This window comes from Eleutherodactylus coqui, chromosome 1 (assembly GCF_035609145.1).
Source record: "Eleutherodactylus coqui strain aEleCoq1 chromosome 1, aEleCoq1.hap1, whole genome shotgun sequence".
Classification (NCBI taxonomy): domain Eukaryota; kingdom Metazoa; phylum Chordata; class Amphibia; order Anura; family Eleutherodactylidae; genus Eleutherodactylus; species Eleutherodactylus coqui.
In genome coordinates, this window is record NC_089837.1 from 329589936 (window position 1) to 329612578 (window position 22643).

Below are 22643 nucleotides of genomic sequence, written 5' to 3' on the forward strand. Positions count from 1 at the left end.
AGTAAATAAACTATGAAAGGCTAAGGCTGAATGCATATGGCTGACCCTGTGTCCAGCCGGTGCCCCCCGCGTACCTAGAATCATAGAGTCAGAGAATGGTAGAGTTGGAAGGGACCTCTAGGGTCATCGAGTCGAACCCCCTGCTCAGTGCAGGAATTGCTTAATCATCCCAGAGAGATATTTGTCCAGCCTTTGTTTGAACACTTCCATTGAAGGAGAACTCACCACCTCTCGTGGTTACCTGTTTCACTCATTGATCACTCTCACTGTCAGAAAGTTTTTCTTAATATCTAATTTGTTTCTACTCCATTTCAGTTCCATCCCATTGCTTCTGGTCTTTCCTTGTGCAAATGAGAATAGGGCTGATCCCTCTGCACTGTGACAGCCCTTCAGATATTTGTAGACAGCTATTTAGTCTCCTCTCAGATTTCTTCTTTGCAAGCTAAACATTCTTAGATCCTTTAACCGTTCCTCATAGGACATGATTTGCAGACCGCTCACCATCTTGGTAACTCTTCTCTAAACTTGCTTCAATTTGTCTATGCCTTTTTTTAAAGTGGGGTGCTCAGAACTGGACACAGTATTCCAGATGAGGTATGAATAAGGAAGAGTAGAGGGGGATAATTACCCCACATGATCTAGACTCTATGCTTCTCTTAATGCATCCCAGAATTGTGTTTGCCTTTTTGGCTTGTTAAGGACCGCTGCGTGGCCACATAACCTTTCAAGTCTTGAGGTCCAAATTAGTTCGTACCTGGATGCATCAAGGAGGCCAAAAACTATATAATTTATAGTTATCAGTTCCCACCGATACGTAGAGATGAGCCGCGGCAAGTATACAGCCCACTCTGCTTAAGGCGCGTACACTGCAAGTTTATTCACTTTGGTATAGTTCTAATACAGGAAAGGAATACGTCATTAGTCACGGGGGTTAATCTCATTGGGTTAGAAAAACATTAAGAATCATGCATTGTTCAGCAATCAGTGTAGTGAGAATATATCTGTAATGTTTTCAAGTGTCTGTTTCTCCTAGTGTTATCTTGGTCCTCCCTGGTCCTCCCTTGTATTCACTTTGTTATTCAGGTGGCTGTAGTACAGTCAGTTCCTTTGTCCAAGTCTCCGAATGGAGGTGTGGGAGGGCTTCTTCTGATAACAACCATGTCCAGACTTGGTTCTCATGAAAAAGAACAGAGACACATCATTAGACATTGCACCGAATCTCATGCTCTAAAGCTATTTCTGCTTGAATTATTGTTTCACCACACACAAGCTTATTTACATCTTATAATGCTCCATTTTGTATCTAGCAGCCATTTTGAGACAGATTCTTCCATTTTATGAGCCTGTACCTTCTCAATCCCCCCTAGAAACTGTCTCAAAATAAACGATACTTTATAACTTCTACAGGGCGGGGTAAGGTTTGCTTTCCCTATCTCTAGCTTATGATCTATGCCCTACCTATCATTGTTGGTCAGCTGTCCAAGGGCTAATGTCTTCCCCGACAACTAATCCTAACTAACTAAACGCGAAGACCTAATAGACACAGAAGGGATCTACAACACACATGCTACTCTATTCTAATGGCTGGGAGACTAGAGTGGTCACCCCTGCTTCTGTTGAGACAGATCCATAAGGGGACAAATCGCTCTGTTGTATCATAGGCATATAGCCATTGCCTGGGGTCTCTACATCTACGTATACGGGGGCGACAGCTACCATCTGGTCTGTAAGCTTAGCACAGGAGCGCTTTATGCAGGGCACAATACAGACAGAAAGTAGCAGGAGTATGATAAGAGTAACCAGAATCCCTATTCCTATCTGCATCAAGAATTGTTTCCATTGTCCGGTCCATGCAAACCACTTATCCCAGAATTACGCTTCAGCACTTCTGACAATGTGGCCAATTTCTTTATTGCGATAGTCACTTTACCTGTGGGACCTGTATTATCTGGACGTGCAACAGGTCTCACCAATCATTTTACAGACACCCCCCCCCCCCCCTTGGCACTCCTATTGCATTCATTTTTACATGTGAATCAAACCTGTCACCTGGATCCTCAATTTCTCTCTTAGCACGATGCAGTGTTTGATTCTCACCCTCAGTGTAGTCTTATTGTACATTTGATTGTATTAATTTAAAACAGGGGGCTAGTGTAGAGCAGTTAAAGGTGTGTGTTAGAGGAATTGTACCACATTGTAGCATGTAAAGGATATGTAGGATCATGAGATCTGTGCTCTGGGACCTAGGGCCTTTTTGCAGTGCGAGGTGTGGATCCAAGTGGGCTTTCCTTTGAGCTTGACTGCAGTTGGGATGGTGAGCGACACCTGGTAAGGACCTTCAAACCGGCTTTCTCTCTCAAACCTTTTCACATAGACCCTGTCACCTGATTTCAGATTGTGACGCTCGTCTGTAAGACCTGGGAGAAAAGCAGAGACTGCAGAATGCGTTATTGACAATTCCTTGGAGAGACCTATGACAAAATTAACAAGAGAATCATTTCCCAAACTCGGCTACTGTGGCATGTACCCTCCGGAGAAAAAGAAAAAAAACTAATGGAAGACACTCAATTCAAAATTTGCCCGTTTCCTCCATTGCCTTTTGGATCTACTTTCCCACTACTCTGTGGATGGTAAAGTGTGTGAAAGGCCTTGGATATACCCAAAGCGGACATGAGGTATTGCATTATTTCACCTGTGAAGTGTGTACCTTTGTTTGACTCAATCACTTCCGGTACCCCGTATCTGCAGATTACCTCGTTCATGAGCTTCTCTGCGGTTACCTGCTTATTTACCTTGGTAACAGGGCAGGTCTCCGACCTGAAAAGAAATTAACAACAAGCACATATTCATACTTCCCAACAAGTGGGAGCTGAATGTAGCCAATTGGCAATCCCTGAAATGGGTAGAGTGGCCCCGGCAAGTGTTATGTGGCAAATTTACTTCTGCCCTGTTGCTTACGGCAAAGACCATGCAAAATTGGACAAATGATGCAGCAGCTACAGAAAACCCAGGAGCCACCCGTCCTCGTTCAAGCGCCAAAATCATTGCTTCTTTGAGAGGTGCATCTTTCCGTGCGTCAGCTGGGCCATCACGGGGCACAGGGACTGTGGTAGGCAAGTTCTGTTGACTGTTCGCCATACACCGTCCTGTTTCTGCTGCTCCCATATTTAGTCCATTTGTCTTTTTCTTCCTTGCTGGCTTGTAACTGTAAAGTCTTTAGCATATCAAAGTCCAAAGTTTTTATCAATCTCCAAAGTTTTTGTCAAATTCTTCTTTTCTTCTTTTCTTCCACGGCTTCAGGGCCACTGCCTTTGCCGTGTGGTCTGTGATGGCGCTGCCTCTTGCTTCTCCGGTGTAGGAATTGGTGTGAACTCTCCACTGCCAGGTAGTAGTAGGGCCTCCATGAGACTCTGCACCGCTGCACCATTCTTAATTGGCTGTCCTGCTGAGGTAAAAAACTGTCTGGCCTTCCATTTTGGGCCGTAATCATGAGCTATGCCAGATGCATACCAGGAGTCACTGTAAATGGTTGCCGTCTTACCTTCTGCCACTCTACTCGCCTCAGTGAGGGCCTTCAGTTCCGCTTCTTGTGCTGAGACATGCGGAGGCAGAGCTTCTGCTTTTAGGACATCTTGTTGTGTGACCACTGCATATCCAGTGTGGAGTCGTCCATCCTCACCCTGGGACCATCTATAAAAAACAACTCAAAATATGCATTAACAGGGGCTTCAGTAACCTTTTAAAACTTAAATTTTCTTGTTGCATCACTGCTAGACAATCATGCTGATATTCTATTTCAAATAGATCAGAACCTTGTTGGGAAAAAATTTAAAAATGGCTGATCTGCAATACCTAGATCACCTATGCCTTCTCCTCCCCCCTTTGAACCAGGATACTCAATTTGAAGAAGAGTAATCGGGTTCAAAGTAGTAGCAACATTGGAAAGAATGAAAAGAGTACATTGTAGCCGGATCTGACACGTCAGAAATAAGTGCTTGGGTTGCACTTGCGTGAGTATGCTCCGAATGACATGAGGGGTGAGGACCACTAGGGGGGGTGTAGTCCAATACCAACTCAGAAGATTTGTCAACCATTGCCTGTACTGTTGCCACCGCACACACGCATGAGGGAGCTCCTCGAGCCACTGGATCCAGCCTCATGGAGTAGTATCCAAGTGGCCGTGGTCGTCCTCCGTGCTTTTGTGTCAACACTGTTGTCACATGGCCAGAAAGTTCAGTACAGAAAAGAGTAAAGGGTAAAGTGTAGTTGGGAATACCCAAGGCTAGAGAGCTGCTTCAGGGGTGAGAGAGAAAAGAATGATTGAAAGATAGTCATAGAGTGGTTGCATGAGAGAGGAAACCGTGTGGATTCATGGGCGGCAGTATGAAACAAGGCCCAGAAAGGTGCGGACTTTGGCAATGGATGTAGGTACAGGTATGGCCTGTAATGACCCAGGGAAACAACCTTTGTTTTGCAGAACTGGAGTTTGTCTTTAGAAGCTTTACAGACATTTTCTGCAAGAAAAATTAACAGTGAAATTGTGGCCTGTTGGCAGGCTTCCAGATCATCAGCACACAACACCTACATGCGGTAGGTGGCTGACTGACACCTGGCTGCTGCATCACATTGTTGATTCACGTTCAGCCTATGATCTATTAGTATACCCAATTCCTTTTCACATGTGCTGCTTAGCCCAATTCCTCCGTTTCTGTATGTGTTTTTCTTGCCCAGAAGTAGGACTTTGTATTTCTCCTCGTTAAATACTATTTTGTTAGTCGCTGCTTTTCTAGATCTTTTTGAATACTCTCTCTCTCTCTTCCCTAGTGTTAGCTATCCCTCCTAGCTTTGTGTCTTCGGCAAATTTAATCAGTTTACCATCAATTCCTTCCTCCAGATCATTTATAAAAATGTTGAACAACACTGGGCCTAGGACAGAGCCTTGTGGTACCCCACTTGATACATTCTTCCACTTGGGTGTGCAGCCATTTATAACCCCTCTTCGAGTACCTGTCCGCAGTCGTCTCTTCTGCATTGTGGATGTGCCAGCACACATGCGCAGTACAGAAGATGCCACGCTGTCACTAGGCGATGACGCAGAATCCGTGACCTTTTCGCAATGTCGATGCGAAAGGGCCGCGGACCGGACGGCTTCCATTGACTTCAATGAAAGCCATCCACGCTGGAATAGGACATGCTGTGATTTTCCCTCTGTGAGTGGAAAATCACAATTGATTTCTACTCGTGGACATGGAAAAGCAATTTTCCATAGTATGTCTATGGGCAGTATTTGCTGCAGAATCCGGATGCGGAAGCCAGCTCTGGATTCCGCAATGCAAATACACCGGTGTGCATTGGGCCTTCATCATCACACAAAAAGTAGATTCAAATTACAGAACAGTTCTGTCTATCAATAAACATATCCTATCAGAGCTAAGCTAGAAATATGAATGTCCCTATAAAGTAGGCCTGCACAATATACGGCCCAGTAGAGGATTTCTGGTGGCTCATGGGCTGTGATATGACACACGTGCCTGGACTGATGTTCGTGGTTGATGTTCCTATCTGAGACCTCCCTCTGGATTGTACTGGAAAAAACAGACCTACATACTAGACTGCTGCTCCCAATACACAAATTGCATGCTAGAGTGTGGCACATGCGTAAGCAGATCACTAGGTATGAAGGCACTCCCCTGGAAACTTATTGAATCTTCCAGATACGCAATTCTGGATAGATATTGGAATCACCTCCTTGGAACACTTGTACATTAATGGTGTTTCGGCCTCCTTTGAGCAGCTGCAGCAGCTTTACCAGATCCGTAGAACCAGCTTCTACAGATATCTTCAACTAAGACATACACTCAATGCCCAATTCCCAGAGCCACATCAGTCCCTTTCCAACTACCCCTTGATAGGAGTCTTGCGCACGCAGGGACCTAGGGGGTTAATCTCACAGATATATACGTACCTCATCCAAGCTAAAATTTCACACGTGGAGCTGGGGGTCTTGGACAAATAGCGAGAAATAATCCCCTTGCTCTCTGAAGAGGAGTGGAGTAGCGCAATGTCCTCCTACACTTCAGTCTCGCCTCCCAGCCGGCATCTATGTCTGTGCGACAAGCTGCTTGAATTCTCCCTGCTGTCATCCCCCGCCGTCCTCTCTGCTTGGCTATGTCAGTGCTGTGTAAGTAAGCGCTGTGATTGGATTGAGCGCCAGCCAATCACAGCTGGCGCTTGATCCAATCACAGCGTTTACTTACAAAGCACTAATGGCAGGGAATGTGAAAGCCGAGCAGGGAGATGACAGCAGGGAAATTCTAAAGCAGCTTGATTGGCTGTGAATGATCGAGCACCGGCTGTGATTGGCTGGCGCTCGATCCAATCACAGCTCTTACTTATATAGCGCTGACGGCGGAGGATGACAGAGCCGAGTAAAGAGAACGGCGGGGGATGACAGCAGAGAGAATTCAAGCAGCCTTCCGCACAGCCGCCGGAGACACAGACGCCAGCTGGGAGGTGAGTATGGAGGGTTTTTTTTTAAGCCTTCCCTGACTCAAGTATAAGCCGAGGGGCTTTTTCAGCACAAAAAAATGTGCTGAAAAACTAGGCTTATACTCGAGTATATACAGTATATAGGTTTAGTATTGTAGTAATGAGCCATAAAATAAAGTTATCATGTCATTTTTGTTGCAGTTTGTGGGCCGTAGAAACAAGACGCACTGAAAGATGGCAGAATTTTTATTTTTTTTCATTTACTCCACTTTTTAAAAAGTTTTTCAGTACATTATATGGTACATTATATAGTACCATTAAAAATACAACTCGTCACGCTGAAAACAAGCCTTCATACAGCTAAGTTGATGGATAAATAAAGGAGTTACGATTTTTTAAAAGGGGGCAGAAAAAAACGAAAATGGAAAAATGAAAAAAAGCTCAGCGCTAAGAGGCTAAAGCAGGGATGGAAAAATTGAAAGAAAGCAAGAAGGAATGCAGTGGGAAGGGATTACGATGAATGCAGCTTTTAATCAATTTGGTGCATCTTACTCCAGTGTACTTCAGATTAAGACTTGAGTATGAAATGTCAGTCATGATAAATTTCCCCATATGTCCCTGAATACAGATGAACGTTCAGATTACTACTTATTTTTCAGGCTCCATTGATTACTGCTGGGGCATCATGGACCAAAATGCAAACATACTCTTTATTTCAAATATTGGTGAATTTATTGCCCCTTTTTTCTGTATTGTTGACTTTGCAATTTCAGGAGTGATACACAGTGCTAACACAGTTGTGTGGATAATAGCAAAGTTGCTGAATTTGCCCTTTAAATTACTGTATATATATATTTAATAAATCATAAGTGGATCCATGTTTTACAGATTCTGCGCAACCATGTGATGGTCAGAGTTGGAGGTGGCTGGGACACACTGGAACATTACTTGGATAAACATGACCCCTGCCGCTGCACATCACTATGTATGTAACGTTAAAACATAGGATTCTGTGTATACTTGAGTCTTATTCAACATAAAGGGATAAACTTAAAAGTAACCTGTCACCGGCTATCAATGCCATAAATTAAGTTAAGATGTTCATAGAGGAGGTTCCCAGAAAAGCAGAAAGGTAATTTTTATACTTACCTGCCTTCCGGTGCCCACACTGTCATTACCAAAAGTCTAAGTCTAAGGGGTAAGCAAGAGGGCTATCCCAGGGGTGATTGAGTGTCCAGGCTCCACCAGAGAGACTGTAGCCTCCTGTAATGCACAGTTGTATGATACCCTGCGGATACAGCAGGTACACTGAAAATTAGGAAATAAGATCCCTTATACTGAGCTATATAAGGAGTATGGCCACAGTGACTCCCTGATCGCCTCACTTGCACATTTGTTTATGTAGTTAGGGTAGGGCCCCATATGGAGGCTGCCAAGACACAGTGGAGCAGAAAACTATGCAGAGATGGAAGTCTATGTAGTTTTCAAAATGGCCTATTTCTTGAATGTTAACCCCTTAGTGACGGCCCCATTGCCTTTCTACATCCTGGCCGGCTGGGCTTAAAGGGGTTGTCCCGCGCCGAAACGGTTTTTTTTTTTTTTTTAAACCCCCCCCCCCCGTTCGGCGCGAGACAACCCCGATGCAGGGGTTAAAAAAACCACCCGCACAGCGCTTACCTGAATCCCGGCGGTCCGGCGTCTTCATACTCACCTGCTGAAGATGGCCGCCGGGATCCTCTGTCTTCATGGACCGCAGGGCTTCTGTGCGGTCCATTGCCGATTCCAGCCTCCTGATTGGCTGGAATCGGCACGTGACGGGGCGGAGCTACACGGAGCTACACGGAGCCCCATTCAGAAAAGAAGAAGACCCGGACTGCGCAAGCGCGGCTAATTTGGCCATCGGAGGGCGAAAATTAGTCGGCTCCATGGAGACGAGGACGCCAGCAATGGAGCAGGTAAGTATAAAACTTTTTATAACTTCTGTATGGCTCATAATTAATGCACAATGTACATTACAAAGTGCATTATTATGGCCATGCAGAAGTGTATAGACCCACTTGCTGCCTCGGGACAACCCCTTTAATTCCTAGAGGACGTAAAAACATGTATCCTCTAGGAGTGAAAGCCCTGCATGCTCAGGACGTGATAGCTCCATGCTGCCGGTTACCGGAGGTAGCCGACAGCATGGAGCTTTCATCCAGGGCCGTGGGACCCCATCCCCGGTCACGTGATCGCCGGTATCCACCAGATACCGGTGATCGTGTTAAAGTCTATGGGCAGTTTAAGAAAAGTAAAGTTTCAGCTACCGTAAGAGGAGCTGAGAGTACTCACCCCCGGTCCTCCGCAGCGTCCGGCGTCTTCCATCTTCTTCCCAGCCCTGCCGCCGGCGTATGCACATACGCGCCAGACGCATTACGTCATGCGCATGCGCAGAGAGCCGGGAGGCCTGGGAAATTTAAAAACTCCCTGCTCCCGGCTAGTATGAGTAGCCGAGAGCAGAGAGCTGTCACTGGGAGCCGTTGTATGCGGTTCCCGGTCACATGAACGCTGCTATCCAATGGATAGCAGCGATCATGTAAAAGTTGAAAAAAGTTAAAGTGTAGAAAAAAAAAAAAGAAAAAAAGTTTGTTTCATCTCCCCTCATGGATCATATCCATGAGGGGAGATGAAATTAGGTACCTAAAGCCCCCAGATTTATCCGTGGACCTTGCCCGGTTTCTGCGCACATGTCTGTCGCCAAAATGGCGGACGCAGGCGCAAAAGCTGCAGATTGGCGGAGTAATTTAAAATCTCCCCGCACCTGGCTACTAAATGTAGCCAAGAGCCTGGAGATTTCATGGGGTGCCATGGTACACTTTTCCCAGTTACGTGATCACGATCATGTAAAAGTTAAAAAAAAGCTCAATTTTCACCTCCCGTCACGGATCGGATCCGTGAGGGGAGGTGAAATTACTTAAATAAGGCCACCGGCGAGGTCCCCTGATGGGATCCTTATCTGCGGACCCTTACCCAGTTTTGGCGCATGCGCCCGTCATCAAAATTTAAAATTTCCTTGCTACTAAAGGTAGCCAAGAGCTTGGAGATGTTACGAGGGGGTCGCGGTTAATGGCGATAACATAAAAGTTAAAAGACAGTTAAAGTTTGATGCTTCGTTCAGTTTGGGCCCCGTTGTGCATCCAGACAGAAGATTAGGGCCACAATGGGTATGTTTCTAAACACGGGATAATGGGGGTATACATTTTGGGGTGAACGTCTTCATTCCTATGTATGCTGTACAAAAAAACCTATTTTTAAAATGACATAATTGCTAAAAAAACAAAAATCGTAATTTTTTCCTTCTGCTTTGCTTCGATTCATTTAAAAACGGTGGGGTCAAAATACGCAGTACACCGCTAGATGAATGCGTTAAGGGGTCTAGTTTTTATTATGAGGTCATTTGTGGGGGTTTTCTATCGTTTCGGCCGCTCAAGGGCTCTACAAGTGGGCAATGGGGCCTGAAACACCTTCAACCAAAATGTCTGTCTGTTCTGAAAACCACCCGCTGCTCCTTTCGGTTAGGACCCCGTTGTGCATACGGACAGAAGATTAGGGCCACAATGGGTATGTTTCTGAACACGGGACAAACGGGGGTATCCATTTTTGGGTGAAAGACTCTATTCATATGTCTGCTGTCCAAAAAAAAACTGTTTTTAAAATCACATAATTGATAAAAAAAAACTAAAATCTTTTTTACTTCTGCTTTGGTTTGATTCATTCAAAAATTGTTGGGTCAAAATACGCAGTACACCCCTAGATTAATGCGCTAAGAGGTCTAGTTTCCAAAATGAGATAATTTGTGGGGGTCCTCCGCGTTTTAGCCGCTCAAGGGGTCTACAAGTGAGCAATGGGGCCTAAAACTCCTTCTAACAAAATGTCTGATCTGAAAGCCACCGGCTGCTCCTTTCGGTTTTGGCCCCGTTGTACATACGGACAGAAGATTAGGGCCACAATGGGTATGTTTATGAACACAGGACAAACAGGGGTATGCATTTTGAGGTGTAAATCCTCATTTTTATGTGCACTATAGAAAAAAATCCTGTGTTAAAAATTACATATTTGCAAAAATATGACATTTTATTTTTTCTACTCTAAATTACATTAATTCCTGAAAAGAAACTGTGGGGTCAAAATACTCCTGACCCCCTCAGTGAATACACCATGGGGTGTAGTTTTTAAAATGGGGTCACTTATGGGGTTATCTATCATTCTGACACTCATGAGCCTTTGCAATCTTGGCTTGGTGCCGGAAAGTAAAGTGTTCCTCAAAATGTTGATAACTAATGTTAAATGTGTACATCTCCTAAATGGTTAATAAAAAACTAAAGTTTTTCAAACGTGCGTCCCGAATAAAGTGAACAGATGGAGATATATATTTTAGCAAAAATCTGCACAGTATTTTTGCACATATTTGAGATATTACAGTTGAAAATGTGAAAAAATTACAATTTTTTCAAAATTTTCCCAATATTGGCACTTTTAATAAATATACACAAATTCTATGGATCTATTTTTACCACCCAAATGAAGTACAACATGTGGCGAAAAAACAAAGTCAGAATCACTTGGACATGCAAAGCCTTTACGGAGTTATGATATGTTAAGTGACACATGTCAGATTTCCAAAATTTTGCTCCGTCACTAAGGCGCAAACAGGCTTCGTCTCTAAGGGGTTAAAGGGGATATCTGAGATGTTTTTGCTCAAAATTATGCACCTCTTACAAGAACATAAACAGTAATACACTCATCTCTCCCGGCTGTGTCCCATGCTGATGCTCTGGGTCTTCCACCTGACGCAATGTTTACAGGCTGCAAAAGCCTGTTTATCGGAGGTCAAAGGCTGCTGCAGCCAATAACAGAGCTCCATACTCGAACACAGCAGCCTGTAAATGAACAATGAACATCGAGGACTGAGCAGGGGCATGGAAGGTGCAGTTATTCGGGAGAGGTGAGTACATAACTGTTTGTTGTGTTCTTGCAGGGGCACATAGTTTTGAGTTAAAACAAAATCTTGGACAACCCATTAAATGGACATGCCCCTATTCCTCAAATGTTTAGTCATTAGGGATAATGTAGCAATATATACTCTTGTTGATTCAGAATGCATTGTTCTCTGCTAAGGTACCCACTTGGGGGCTTAAACGCTATGATTAATATGACCCTCTGGAGTTGTGAACATGCATTATCTGAGTTTGGGATTCAGTCTGGCCTTGGTTCTGTTGTGACTCCCCCCCTATGCCACACTCCAAATACTCAGATATTGATTTAAAATATAATTTTCTCCCTGCCTGCAGTCATCACTGCTAGAAGGAGCATGGAAGCTCATGGCATATTGTTACACAATGAATTGAATGATAAGACGCTTAAAAGCTATGGAAACCTTTGTATTATTTTTTCTTTTTAATCAGTCTTTTTGGAAATGAAGATTTTTTTGTAATTGTTTTACCTTAAAACTTTCTGCTTGTTTCATTTATTATTTATTATTTTCTAAGATATGTGTGACCGATTCATTGCCTTTCCAATGAGCTGTTACAGAGGGCCATGACAGTGCCAGAGGATGGTGGAGAAGATCAGACAGAGCAAAGCAGAAATTGCCACTATTGCAGATGGCTGTAATTCACTCCTAGTGAATTTCCTGCTCATTGAGGGGAAACCACTAGCAGCTACTCAGAGAGAGGATGAGATGAGATAGCTTTGTAGCATTGAGTGGGTGTAGCTATGCTACACAGCCTCTGAAAGAAAGGAGATGAAGGGAAGCTTGAGTGTAAAAGAAACCAAATGATCAGTGAATGCCTCTGATCCAGAAATTTGAATGTAGGAGAGTTTGTAAACCAAGCATGAGGCTTTCTAAATTCATGAGAATGAAAACTCAATGAAAAAAAACAAATAAGTGCATAATTTTTTTCTGCAGGAACTTAGGGCTCCTGCACACTTTTTCCTCGTACTTTTTTTTCAGATGATTTTGCTGAGTTTTTTTAACGCAAAAGTCAATAGGACTTTCTAATGTTTAAAACGTATTGCTATTTTCGTGCCATGCAATGCGTTTTAACACAAGAAAAGTCCTATTACTTTTGCGCTCCTAGTCAGAACATCACGCTCCTCTGTTACTGTTGTGAAAGCAGTGGCAGGGGATTCTATGTTCCCCACGGGGAGTCCCCTCATCACTGAACGCTGTGACAGCAGCGGCAGGGAGTTCAGTGATGAGGGGACTTCCTGCGGGGATGAAGAAATCCCCTGTCACTGCTGTCACAACAGCGGCAAGGGATCGTGATCTTCTCACTATGTTTTTTTTTAAAACAATGGGCGATATCGCAGAAAGATAGGACATGCTGCGATTTTTTTTCACACAGTATCGCAGGAGTGAAAACATCGCAAATGAGAATGAAACCACACTCACTCTCGCAGCGTGCGAAAATCGCCAGATTTTCTCGCCAGTGTGAAGGCGCCCTTAATAGGATATGTGTATATTGATTTTTCATGCACAAAGATTTCCTTAGCCTTTAAGACATTGTTATTTGCAAAGCATTACACTTTACTGTAAGGTCTGTATTTTAGCGGCCACAACATCTACACTCGCCTTGGGTTTACTGAAACTTAGTTTAGTATATCTGCAGAAGGGCCGACACTGCGGATATAATATGCAACACCAGCATCAATCTCTGCTTAACAAATTCCATAAAAACTGAAGGGCTCAAAGTAATTTTAGCCCATCCGACTTTGATAGAGCCCTGCCTATCAATGTACCTAACCAAAAACCTAGCTGGAAGTTGCAAAGAGCAATTATAAAAAGATTGAGAAATTGTTTTCACCTATTCAGGTTGATTGTATAATTTATTATAGCATGATGGCCGAGCCTGTGTCCTTGTCCTATTAAAATATGATTTTCATTTACTATTAAGGTACTGTTACCATGCAAGGCGGCGCAGGATCCCGCAGTCGGCTCCGGCGTCCTGGAGCTCTGGAGTCGGGGCTCTCCTGGCGGCGTGGGGCAGCCAGTGTGCGGCGGCGTGTCCGCCAATAGGGTGCCGCCCGCACTCCTCCACCCTTCTTATGCAGCAGTGGGAGAGTCGGCTCCTCCCACTCTCCGCCCCTGGGCGGAGGCTTGCAGTCATAAGGCTGGCAGTGACCTGAGCTCACTGCCAGTTATTGGTTCAGTCAGCGTCTAGTAGGTCCTGTCTGCAGCTAGCCTCAGTTCAGCCTCTAGTTTGCCTGTCAGTTTCCATCTCCAGCTTTGCTTTGCTCTGTATGTTCTGTTGGTTTTTTCCATCTGCCTTCTCTGTCGGCACTCTGTCCCCCCAGTTAGTTAGTAACATCTTGTCAGTCGCCAGGTCCCTAGCCAGTGCAGGGACCGCCGTCCAGTTGTCCGCCTGGGGTTAGCCAGGGCCGAGGCAAGTAGGCAGGGACAGTGGGGTGCGGGAAGTTCAGGGCACCCCACCTGGCGCTCGGGGGGTCAGAGTGCCATAACAGGTACGTTGTGACTAGGTGTACTTTTCTTCTAAATGACAAAACTACTTTAAGGAGACACTATTAATATGTAGGTCATACTTTGTTTTTCATAAAAAGCGAAAAAAATGCAGCTCTGATATACAAACCCAGCAATTACCTGTCAAAGTCTTTGAAAATCAATTACTTCAGCTGGATCATTGTTGTGCAACGGTTATGACGGTATGACAGGTCGTCTCAGTGAGCTCATCTAACCGCTCTCTAGCATCAGTCACCTGAAATGCCTTATTTCATGTGAACGCCACTGTTGTCACTCACTCCTTACTTGGAACGCTGCCAACAGCAAGCTCTATTCTGCTAGAGAAGGCATGAGAGACAATCAAGTCTCGGCATGGTCCATTACCTCTTTACTGTAATGTCACTTGTCCCCAATACTTGTGACATTATGTCTGCACAATTCTGTTCTTGGCTTATGAGACATTAACTGCCTCTTCACCACTCAGGATTACGTAATTTAACCACCTTCTCTGATTGCCAGACATCTTATTGTTTGATTACGTATTTATCCTATATACAGCATGCAAACATATTTTGGATCACTACATAATTTAGGAAAAAATTTAGGGAAAAAAATTGGATTTACAGTTTACACCAAAACCTATTTAGTGACATGTTACACACAAAAAAAATGCACAAAAGTATGTTAAGAAATTCAGAAAAACCTGTTCTGCTTCTGGTTTAAGTGCCTTAAGACTGTTTGCTTACATAACAATATCACAATGAGAACTCTCATGATTTTCATAGAAAATGATTCAATGTATTGAATTTTGTAAAATACAAGAACTTATTTTTGTATTGAGGGGTTGGCAAGTGTAAAACTTATTCTGTTTATTGTGACCCATGACAATACTACCTCTTCCTGTGCTACGGCTGTTTGGTATTGTAGGGACATTAATTAGTTGTAAAAAAGTATCTAAGGGTATGTTCACATAGAAGGCACCCTTGGTGTGAATTTTGGTTCAAAAGGAGCTGCATGCACGCAGCTGATTTCAGCAGAAACAGCAACCCCTCACCTCATAATGCTTGCCCCGTCACCCTATAGTGAGTGCCTAGCCGCTGGTCAGGTGGTACCACTTCTGCATCACTTGACCAGTGGCTTGGTGCTCACTAGAGGCTGCGAGGCGCTGGGACACTATGACAGCGCAAGCATTGCGAAGTAAGCAATGTATCTGCTGAAATCAGCTGCGAATATGCACTTAATTTTGAGTCAAAATCCGCACCAATGCTGGGAATTTTGACTCTATTTTGGATGCGAAAATGCTGCGAAATTGTGGTGTGGATTTTTCGCTGCAGAAAATCTGCACCAATTCCGCAACATGTGAATGTAATCTAAAAGAAAAACTGTTAGCGACCAATCACAGTTCCACTTCCATTTCTTAAACTTCTATTGTGAAATGAAAGCTGCACTGTAATTGGTTGCTTTGGGAAACAATGACAGATTTTCTTTTCCACAGTTTTGATAAATCTGCCACACTGTGTGAATCCAAATTTTTATCTACAGCAGTTCCAACATCCTAACTGCCATGTCAGCTGAGCTGAAAGATTCACATGAGCAACTGAACAATTAAGCAGGAGTTGCCATAGGGATAAAGGCACAGACGCCTTCCTCACTGGTAGATTGGATCTTGAAGGAAATAATTGTTTATAGTTATTTAAGCACAATTATGAGGCCAAAGTGCAAGCAAATAATTCACTCTGCAAAAGCATCTATGAAGATTAATTTTAAGGATATTTTTACACATATTGACATGTTATCTATAACTTTTTCATACAGCTCACAAACAAGCTTCAAAGTCCAGTAATTCACTGAAGCCAATTAACGCAACACATGAAATAAAGGCTCGCTTAACACCTAGATCAGATGATCCCAACAGAAGTGAAACAACATTGATAGTAAGCAGATCTCAGAGCCCACTGCCCCCGGTTGATTGGAAGACATACACATCTAACAGCAGTAGAGCCTACTCCTTTTCATCCAATTCCTCTGAAAGTCCAGACAAGAGTGCTGCCTATAAAACCACACATGGGCAGTCTGATCTGAAAAGGAGCTTTGCTTTCAGGTAGGAGAAACTATGCTTGAATATTCTTGTACGCCAGATGTTTTGTTTGGTTGATCATTTGTACAGCATTGACTCATTCCAATTAATTTCATCATTTAATCTCCTTTTAGGTATCTGATTAGAGGGGTTGTCCCACAAAAATATTTTTTATAGTTAAATGCACATTTTTTGTATTTACACTTATTAAAATGTTTCCAGCCAGGTAGATGGTGCAGATTATGACCTGGTTTGGATGTGAGAAGGCTAAGGAATTTTCCACTGTGGAAATTCCGTACCACATCTGTTCCATGGGATAGTACCTGTAAAGAGGGAGCACAGCACTCAGAGTATTCAAGCAAGGATAGCAAACTATTTCTCAACTCCAGTCTTCAAGGCACCCCAACAGGCCATGTTGTCTGGATTCCCTCAGTATTGCAAAAGTGATGTAATTATTGTCGGTGCCTCAGGCATTGCCACAGGTGTTCTTACTATAGGATATCCTGATAAGTGTGGTATGGACCCATCTTGGTTCCTATGAAAGAAAGCACAACATATGCAACTATATACATTTCACAAGACCAGCATTTCTAAAAGGGGCTCCTTCCGTACCTTACATCCCTCCCACTGTAGATTCTGCCCTGGTTTCTCTCTATACAGTGCATCCCAACTCATCCTCAAGTCACCCCTACAGGTCATGTTTTCAGGATATCCTATAGTAAGAACACCTGTGGTAATGGCTGAGACACTGACAATAATTACATCACCCGTTCAATACTGAGGAAATCCAGTTAAAGTCATAAGTTTACATACACAAGTCATTCAGTTTTTAATAATTCCTGACATTTAATCCTAGTACATATTCCGTCTCTTAGCTAATGTAGGATCACTACAATATTTCAAGAATGTAAAATATCAGACTAGTACTAGAGACAATTACTTATTTCAGCTTTTATATCTCTTATCACATTCCCTGTCGCTCAGAAGTTTACATACCCTTGTTTTTTATTTGGTAACATTGCCTTTAAATTGTCTAACTTAGATCAAATGATTTGGGTAGCTTTCCACAAAGTTCTCACAAATTGTTGGAATTTTGTCCTATTCCTCCTAATAGAACTGATATAACTGACTCAGGTTTGTAGGGCTCCTTGCTCGCACATGCTTTTTTAAAGTTCTGCCCATAAATTGTATAGTTGGTTGAGGTCAGGGCATTGGGATGGCTACTGTATTACCGTCACTTTGTTGTCCTTAAAACATTTTGCTACAACTTTGGAAGTATGGTTAGGGATACTGTCTATTTGAAAGACCCATTTGCTCCCAACCTTTAACTTCCTGGCTGATGTCTTCATATGTCGCTTCAATAGCTCCACATAATTTTTCTTCCTCATTTTGCCATCTGTTTGGTGAAATACATCAGTCCCTCTTACAGTAAGGCACCCCCACAACATGGTGCTGACTCCCCTGTGCTTCCTGGTTAGGATAATGTTCTCATGCTTGCAAGCCTTCTCCTTTTTTCTCCATACATTATGGTCATTTTGGCCAAAAGACATAGAATACATATGATATAGAAAAAAAGATTAATGTACTAATTATGAAGAAATAATTACAGGATACATTATACAGTGGAGGTTCCGAGATCCCATCTATTGCTATAAAGAAGGAACAGAAACCTTTTGCTGAACATCTTGCCCCACTGGACCCCAACAGTTGCACACAGAGTGTGAAATATTTGCCGTCTACTGGTAGAAAACTGGTAGGAGCTGAAGGGGCATGATGGTCAGTAAAAACCTCTGCCCCTTCATTCTAGTAGTTGCTGTAATGTCAGACATCAGATCTGTACTTTAATGTATTCATTACATCTAGAGATGAGCGAGCGTACTCGCTAAGGCAAACTACTCAAGCGAGTAGTGCCTTATGCGAGTAACTGCCCGCTCGTCTCTAAAGATTCGGCTGCTGGCGGGGGGCGGGGAGCGGTGGGGGAGAGCGGGGAGGAACAGGGGGGAGATCTCTCACTCCCGCAACATACCGCTCTTCCCCGCCGGCAGCCGAATCTTTAGAGACAAGTGGGCAGGTACTCGCATAAGGCACTACTCGCTCGAGTAGTTTGCCTTAGCGAGTACGCTCGCTCATCTCTAATTACATCTAAGAAATTTGTTTAAAGGATACATTTTAATTCTACAGTGACTTATGGATCCCTAGTACACTGATAAGAAGATCAAGTCATATTTATAAGATAAATGAGCAGTCATCCCAAAGTTTGGAACTTAAATGGGTTATCTGGTTACAAACTGACATTTTAAAATGTCATCCAATTGAGTTTAAACAATAAAACAAGCAGTACGTACCCGTCATCAGCCTCAGCGATCCAGTGCTGCAGCCTGTCAATTCTTCCAGCCTACGTTGACAGGGGAAGTCAGTTGACTGCGGCCCACCAATCAATGGCTGCAGCATCACCACCTATTCTCCGACATCAGGCAACATAGTGCCAGGAGTTTGGAACGGTGATGCCGTCACCTCTGATTGGCTGGTTTCTGTTGCCAACACAGACCAGGAAAATTATGGGGCTGATAACGGGTAAGTACCATTTGTTTTATTGTTTTAACTCAATGTTGCTTAAAGACATGAAATTCTGAGAATGTGATTATTTAATCATCAAAGTTTTTGTGTAATTTATGTATCTATCTTGATCATTTACACTTATTAGCCAATTTGACTGAAAATAAAATAAAAACAAGGGTTTCGGTTTCAGCTTTTTACCCAATACTATATTTATCAACCAATCTTCCTAGGAATTTAATTTTTCATCTCTTCTTAACAGAGGGCACGAACGACCAGCTACTCCATCCAGGAGGCAACTGTTCACGGAAGACTCTTCAACTAGCCAGCAGTCTCGCTTTTCCCAAGCTAGCCATGATAAGCGTAATTTCTCCACATCTTCTACAGTGTCCCACTTTACTGGAAGTGAAGAAGACAACTCAAATTCTTCAGATATCTTTTCTGAGAATCACAGAGGAAGACGAGAAATGGGAAAGAGTCTGGCACCTGATAATAAGGAGTCAATGATGAAAGAAGTACATAAAACTCAAATACAAAATGCTTATGTGAAAGCACAAACTGTAACAGAAAGAGACAACATTCAACATGAATCAAGACCCAAAACGCCTTCTCGTTTTTTAAGACCACCTAGCCCCTCCAAGTATCTACTCAACAATCAGCAAAGTAAAATACCTGAGTGCCAGTCTAAGAACACTGCAGACATAATAATGCGATCTCGTTCTCCAACTAAACAGCTCAGCATACGTTCTTCATCTCCATCTAAACAGCTCAGCACACGTTCTTCATCTCCAACTAAACAGCTCAGCACACGTTCTTCATCTCCAACTAAACAGCTTAGCACACGTTCTTCATCTCCAACTAAGCAACTGAACATCCGGTCTTCTTCTCCAAATAAACAATTCAGCCAGCCAATGAAACAAGAATTTAATGGTGTTAAAGCAATGTCTACTTTTAATAGACCATCTACTCCTAGTAGGGCTTACCATAATGACTCTCAGTACAGAGGTGGAAGCACATCAATAGATAATGATCTCAACACTCCTCATAATAAATTTACAGCAGCAAGAAGCGTCTCTGCTCATATAGAACAAAGGACAAATGTAAGAAACAGTAGAAGTACTCCAACAAATCAGATAAACAGAAATGGTGCAGCCATAAAGGAGAATACTTTTGCTATGAAAACACAATGTAAGCATGCCAGCTCCTTGGAAGCCTCAATTTTGTCAAGTAATTTGGAAGCTGGTTATAAATATAAACCATTGCCAATTGGTCCAGATCAAGAGAAAGAGTTATATCAGAGTCTGGAGGATGAAATCCTATCAAATATCAAAGTAATGGAGGGAGATTCAGGTGACAATAGCAACCATGAAAACAGATTCAATGACTTTACATCTAGCATTGCAAGTGATGTTGCTGTTCATGACTTTGACATGCAAAGAAAATCAGTATCTGCATTGTCTTCAGTTCGAAACAAACTAAAGACACCTGATGGAGAAGTAGAAATACCCAGGAGTGGTGTATATATCAACATCAAATGGCCATCAGGAGGTGGAAACTATGATGATGTCATTACTGAACTAGCAAAGGGTCCTGTAAAACTCCATAAAGTGGATGTGGAAAACTGGATATCAAAAATCCCTCCCAAAGCTGGGGTAAGGGGAGAAGCAAAAGAAAAAGATCTACCTTTACAACCTGCAGAATTAAACAGAAAGAGTGATAAAACACCAGAAGTACAAAAAATTGATAAAAATAAATTATCTTCTGTTGAAAGCAGCAATAACAAAATGCAGCTGCCGTCCCAACGACTGAGACAGCAGGCAATGGAAGCCAAAAAGAAAACTTTGCAGGCTACAGATGACAACCAAGATTCATCAGTTCCAAGTTCTAATAAAGAAGATACTGAAGAGCAATCCACATTACCACAGTCATCCAAGCCAAAAAGAGCTTTGAAAAAACCAGAGAGAGTACCATCAATTTATAAACTGAAACTGAAGCCAAAAATACGTCCCCGAAAAGATAACAGGCCAGAAAAGAAGCCATCCAAAATTCCAACACCAGTGTCATATCGACAAGGACAGAGCAAAACAAAAAACACGAAAAAAAAAGCTACACGATCTTCTATCATCCGAAGACGGAATGAGTCACAGAGTACAGCTGCTAGTACAGAAGATTTGGATACTGATGAAGGAACATGGTCCTCAGAACTTTCCTTGTCTTTGGAAGCTTCAAATCCTGAGAAGAAAGAACATTGTGATAAAATTAACACAAAGACTGAAGAAAAAGAACAACCAGAGGAAGATGGGCGAGAAAAGGAGGCAGCGGATGAAGAAGAAGAGACATGGGTTTAAGTGAAATTCTTAAGAATTCAAAATATGTTTGTACCATAAGCAAATAACTAAATTCTTCTTGGGTTACTATCAATATCGTAAACTACATGTATTTGCAAAGAGTAAAGGGAGGATTGAATTTTCAAAAGAAATTTACTGTATGAAAAGGAATTTATTTAACTTTTTTTTTTCATTTATATTCATTGTCATATATTTATTTTTCATTAAAGGAATACTCCAGGCAAACTGATATACTATGCAATGCCTACTGCAGGGATTGCCAGGCTTGAAACAGTATTTCAGATTGCCTGGAGTGCTTCTTTCTGTAAATGAAGTGCAGGTTTTGTCACCAAGAAAATGGTGATACTTTAATCATATTAGTTTGCAGTACGATTACAAAGATAAAGCAATTTATAGTCTCTGATTGGAAACTGCAGATCTTAGTTCACTATCTTTTGTTTTGTCATGTCATGTTAGTCCTCAACAAACAGTGATATTTTCTATCAATACACTATGAAACGTTAATCATACTTCAAGTAATTAAAACCCTATTTATCATAATAAATAAATCCAGCTCATAACTGTTCCCTTTCTTTTGCACAATCAACTAGCAGGTAAGAATAATTCTTGTTTTTTTTCTCTGTAACTTTAAAAGAACAGATTTTTTTATTTTTAGAAAATATATTAACAAAGATGAGCAGATGACCTTCAGGCTTCTTTCACACGAGCGCATATCGGACAGCCGTTTTTTTTCATGGCAGGACGATATACGCTACGTTGGGGGCGAAAAACCTAGTGAACGGGCGCACAAATCAAACGTTTGCGTGCCCGTTCATATGGCTTGGTGAGGCCAATGCATCTCCCATCACCAGGCCATCTCCCATTGCCCCTCCCTCCGCATCGCAGGCTTACCTGTCTTCCTCCCTGCTCGGTCTGTGCAATGGGATGGGCGAGACGGGGTCCACCCCGCCTCCTCCCATTGATGGCTATGGACAAGGGGCGGGGAGAGAGCGGGCGCTTAGCTCTGCCCATGTGAAAACGGCCAGCCGATATGCGCTCCTGTGCAAGAAGCCTTAAACTCATAAATGTCCTACACTTCCCAGTTTTACCCAATTTGTGTATGTTCTTTTGGGAGGAGCTAGAAATCACCTTCATGTGTAATTCTTTACAGTCTAATTGCACTGTAAACGTAACAGGTGAGGTCAGGTTGCATGTGTGACCCAGAATCCCACTCTCCTATCTCACACTAGCAAGGTCTAGGATTATATGAGTGCTTCACAGGACCCTCTATAAATGTAGTTATTTGGCAGCTGGTAGACAATAGGGATTTGCTGTAGCTAACCAAACACAAAACACTGCAATAATTGGCCAGTGTGTATGAGAAAGAAGTGAAAATATAAATAATAAAACTATCTTCTGTGCTGCTGTAAAAAAGATTAGTGCAATGATCTGCAACTTTGATTGCTACTTGTAGCAATACTTACCTTTATATTAGGTATTGCTGTTTTGCAAGTGCGATCGCCAGGCAATAATGGAGCCCCTTCATCCCATAATAGGTTGTTTTCTCACTGCTGCACAGGGGTACTTAGCTGTCACTACAGTTAACATTGTGACGTAAACCACCAAGTCCCAATGAGTCACGACCAGGGCAGTTTCTAGAGAATTTGGGCAACAGGGTGTACATGAAAAGAGCCAA

General features: G+C 42.7%; 1 protein-coding gene across 2 annotated transcripts in view; it reads left to right on the top strand.

Moving 5' to 3' along the window:
- Nucleotides 1–21516, top strand: part of GAS2L2 (growth arrest specific 2 like 2) — a 61860-nt gene extending 40344 nt beyond the window's left edge. For both annotated transcript variants that reach the window (XM_066575146.1, XM_066575156.1), the window contains exons 5-7: nt 7378–7474; nt 15803–16088; nt 18883–21516. In XM_066575146.1, the coding sequence (XP_066431243.1) occupies nt 7378–7474; nt 15803–16088; nt 18883–20968 (2469 nt within the window). In that variant the 3' untranslated portion in view covers nt 20969–21516. The remainder of the gene's footprint in view (nt 1–7377; nt 7475–15802; nt 16089–18882) is intronic.
- The last annotated feature ends 1127 nt before the right edge of the window (nt 21517–22643 follow it).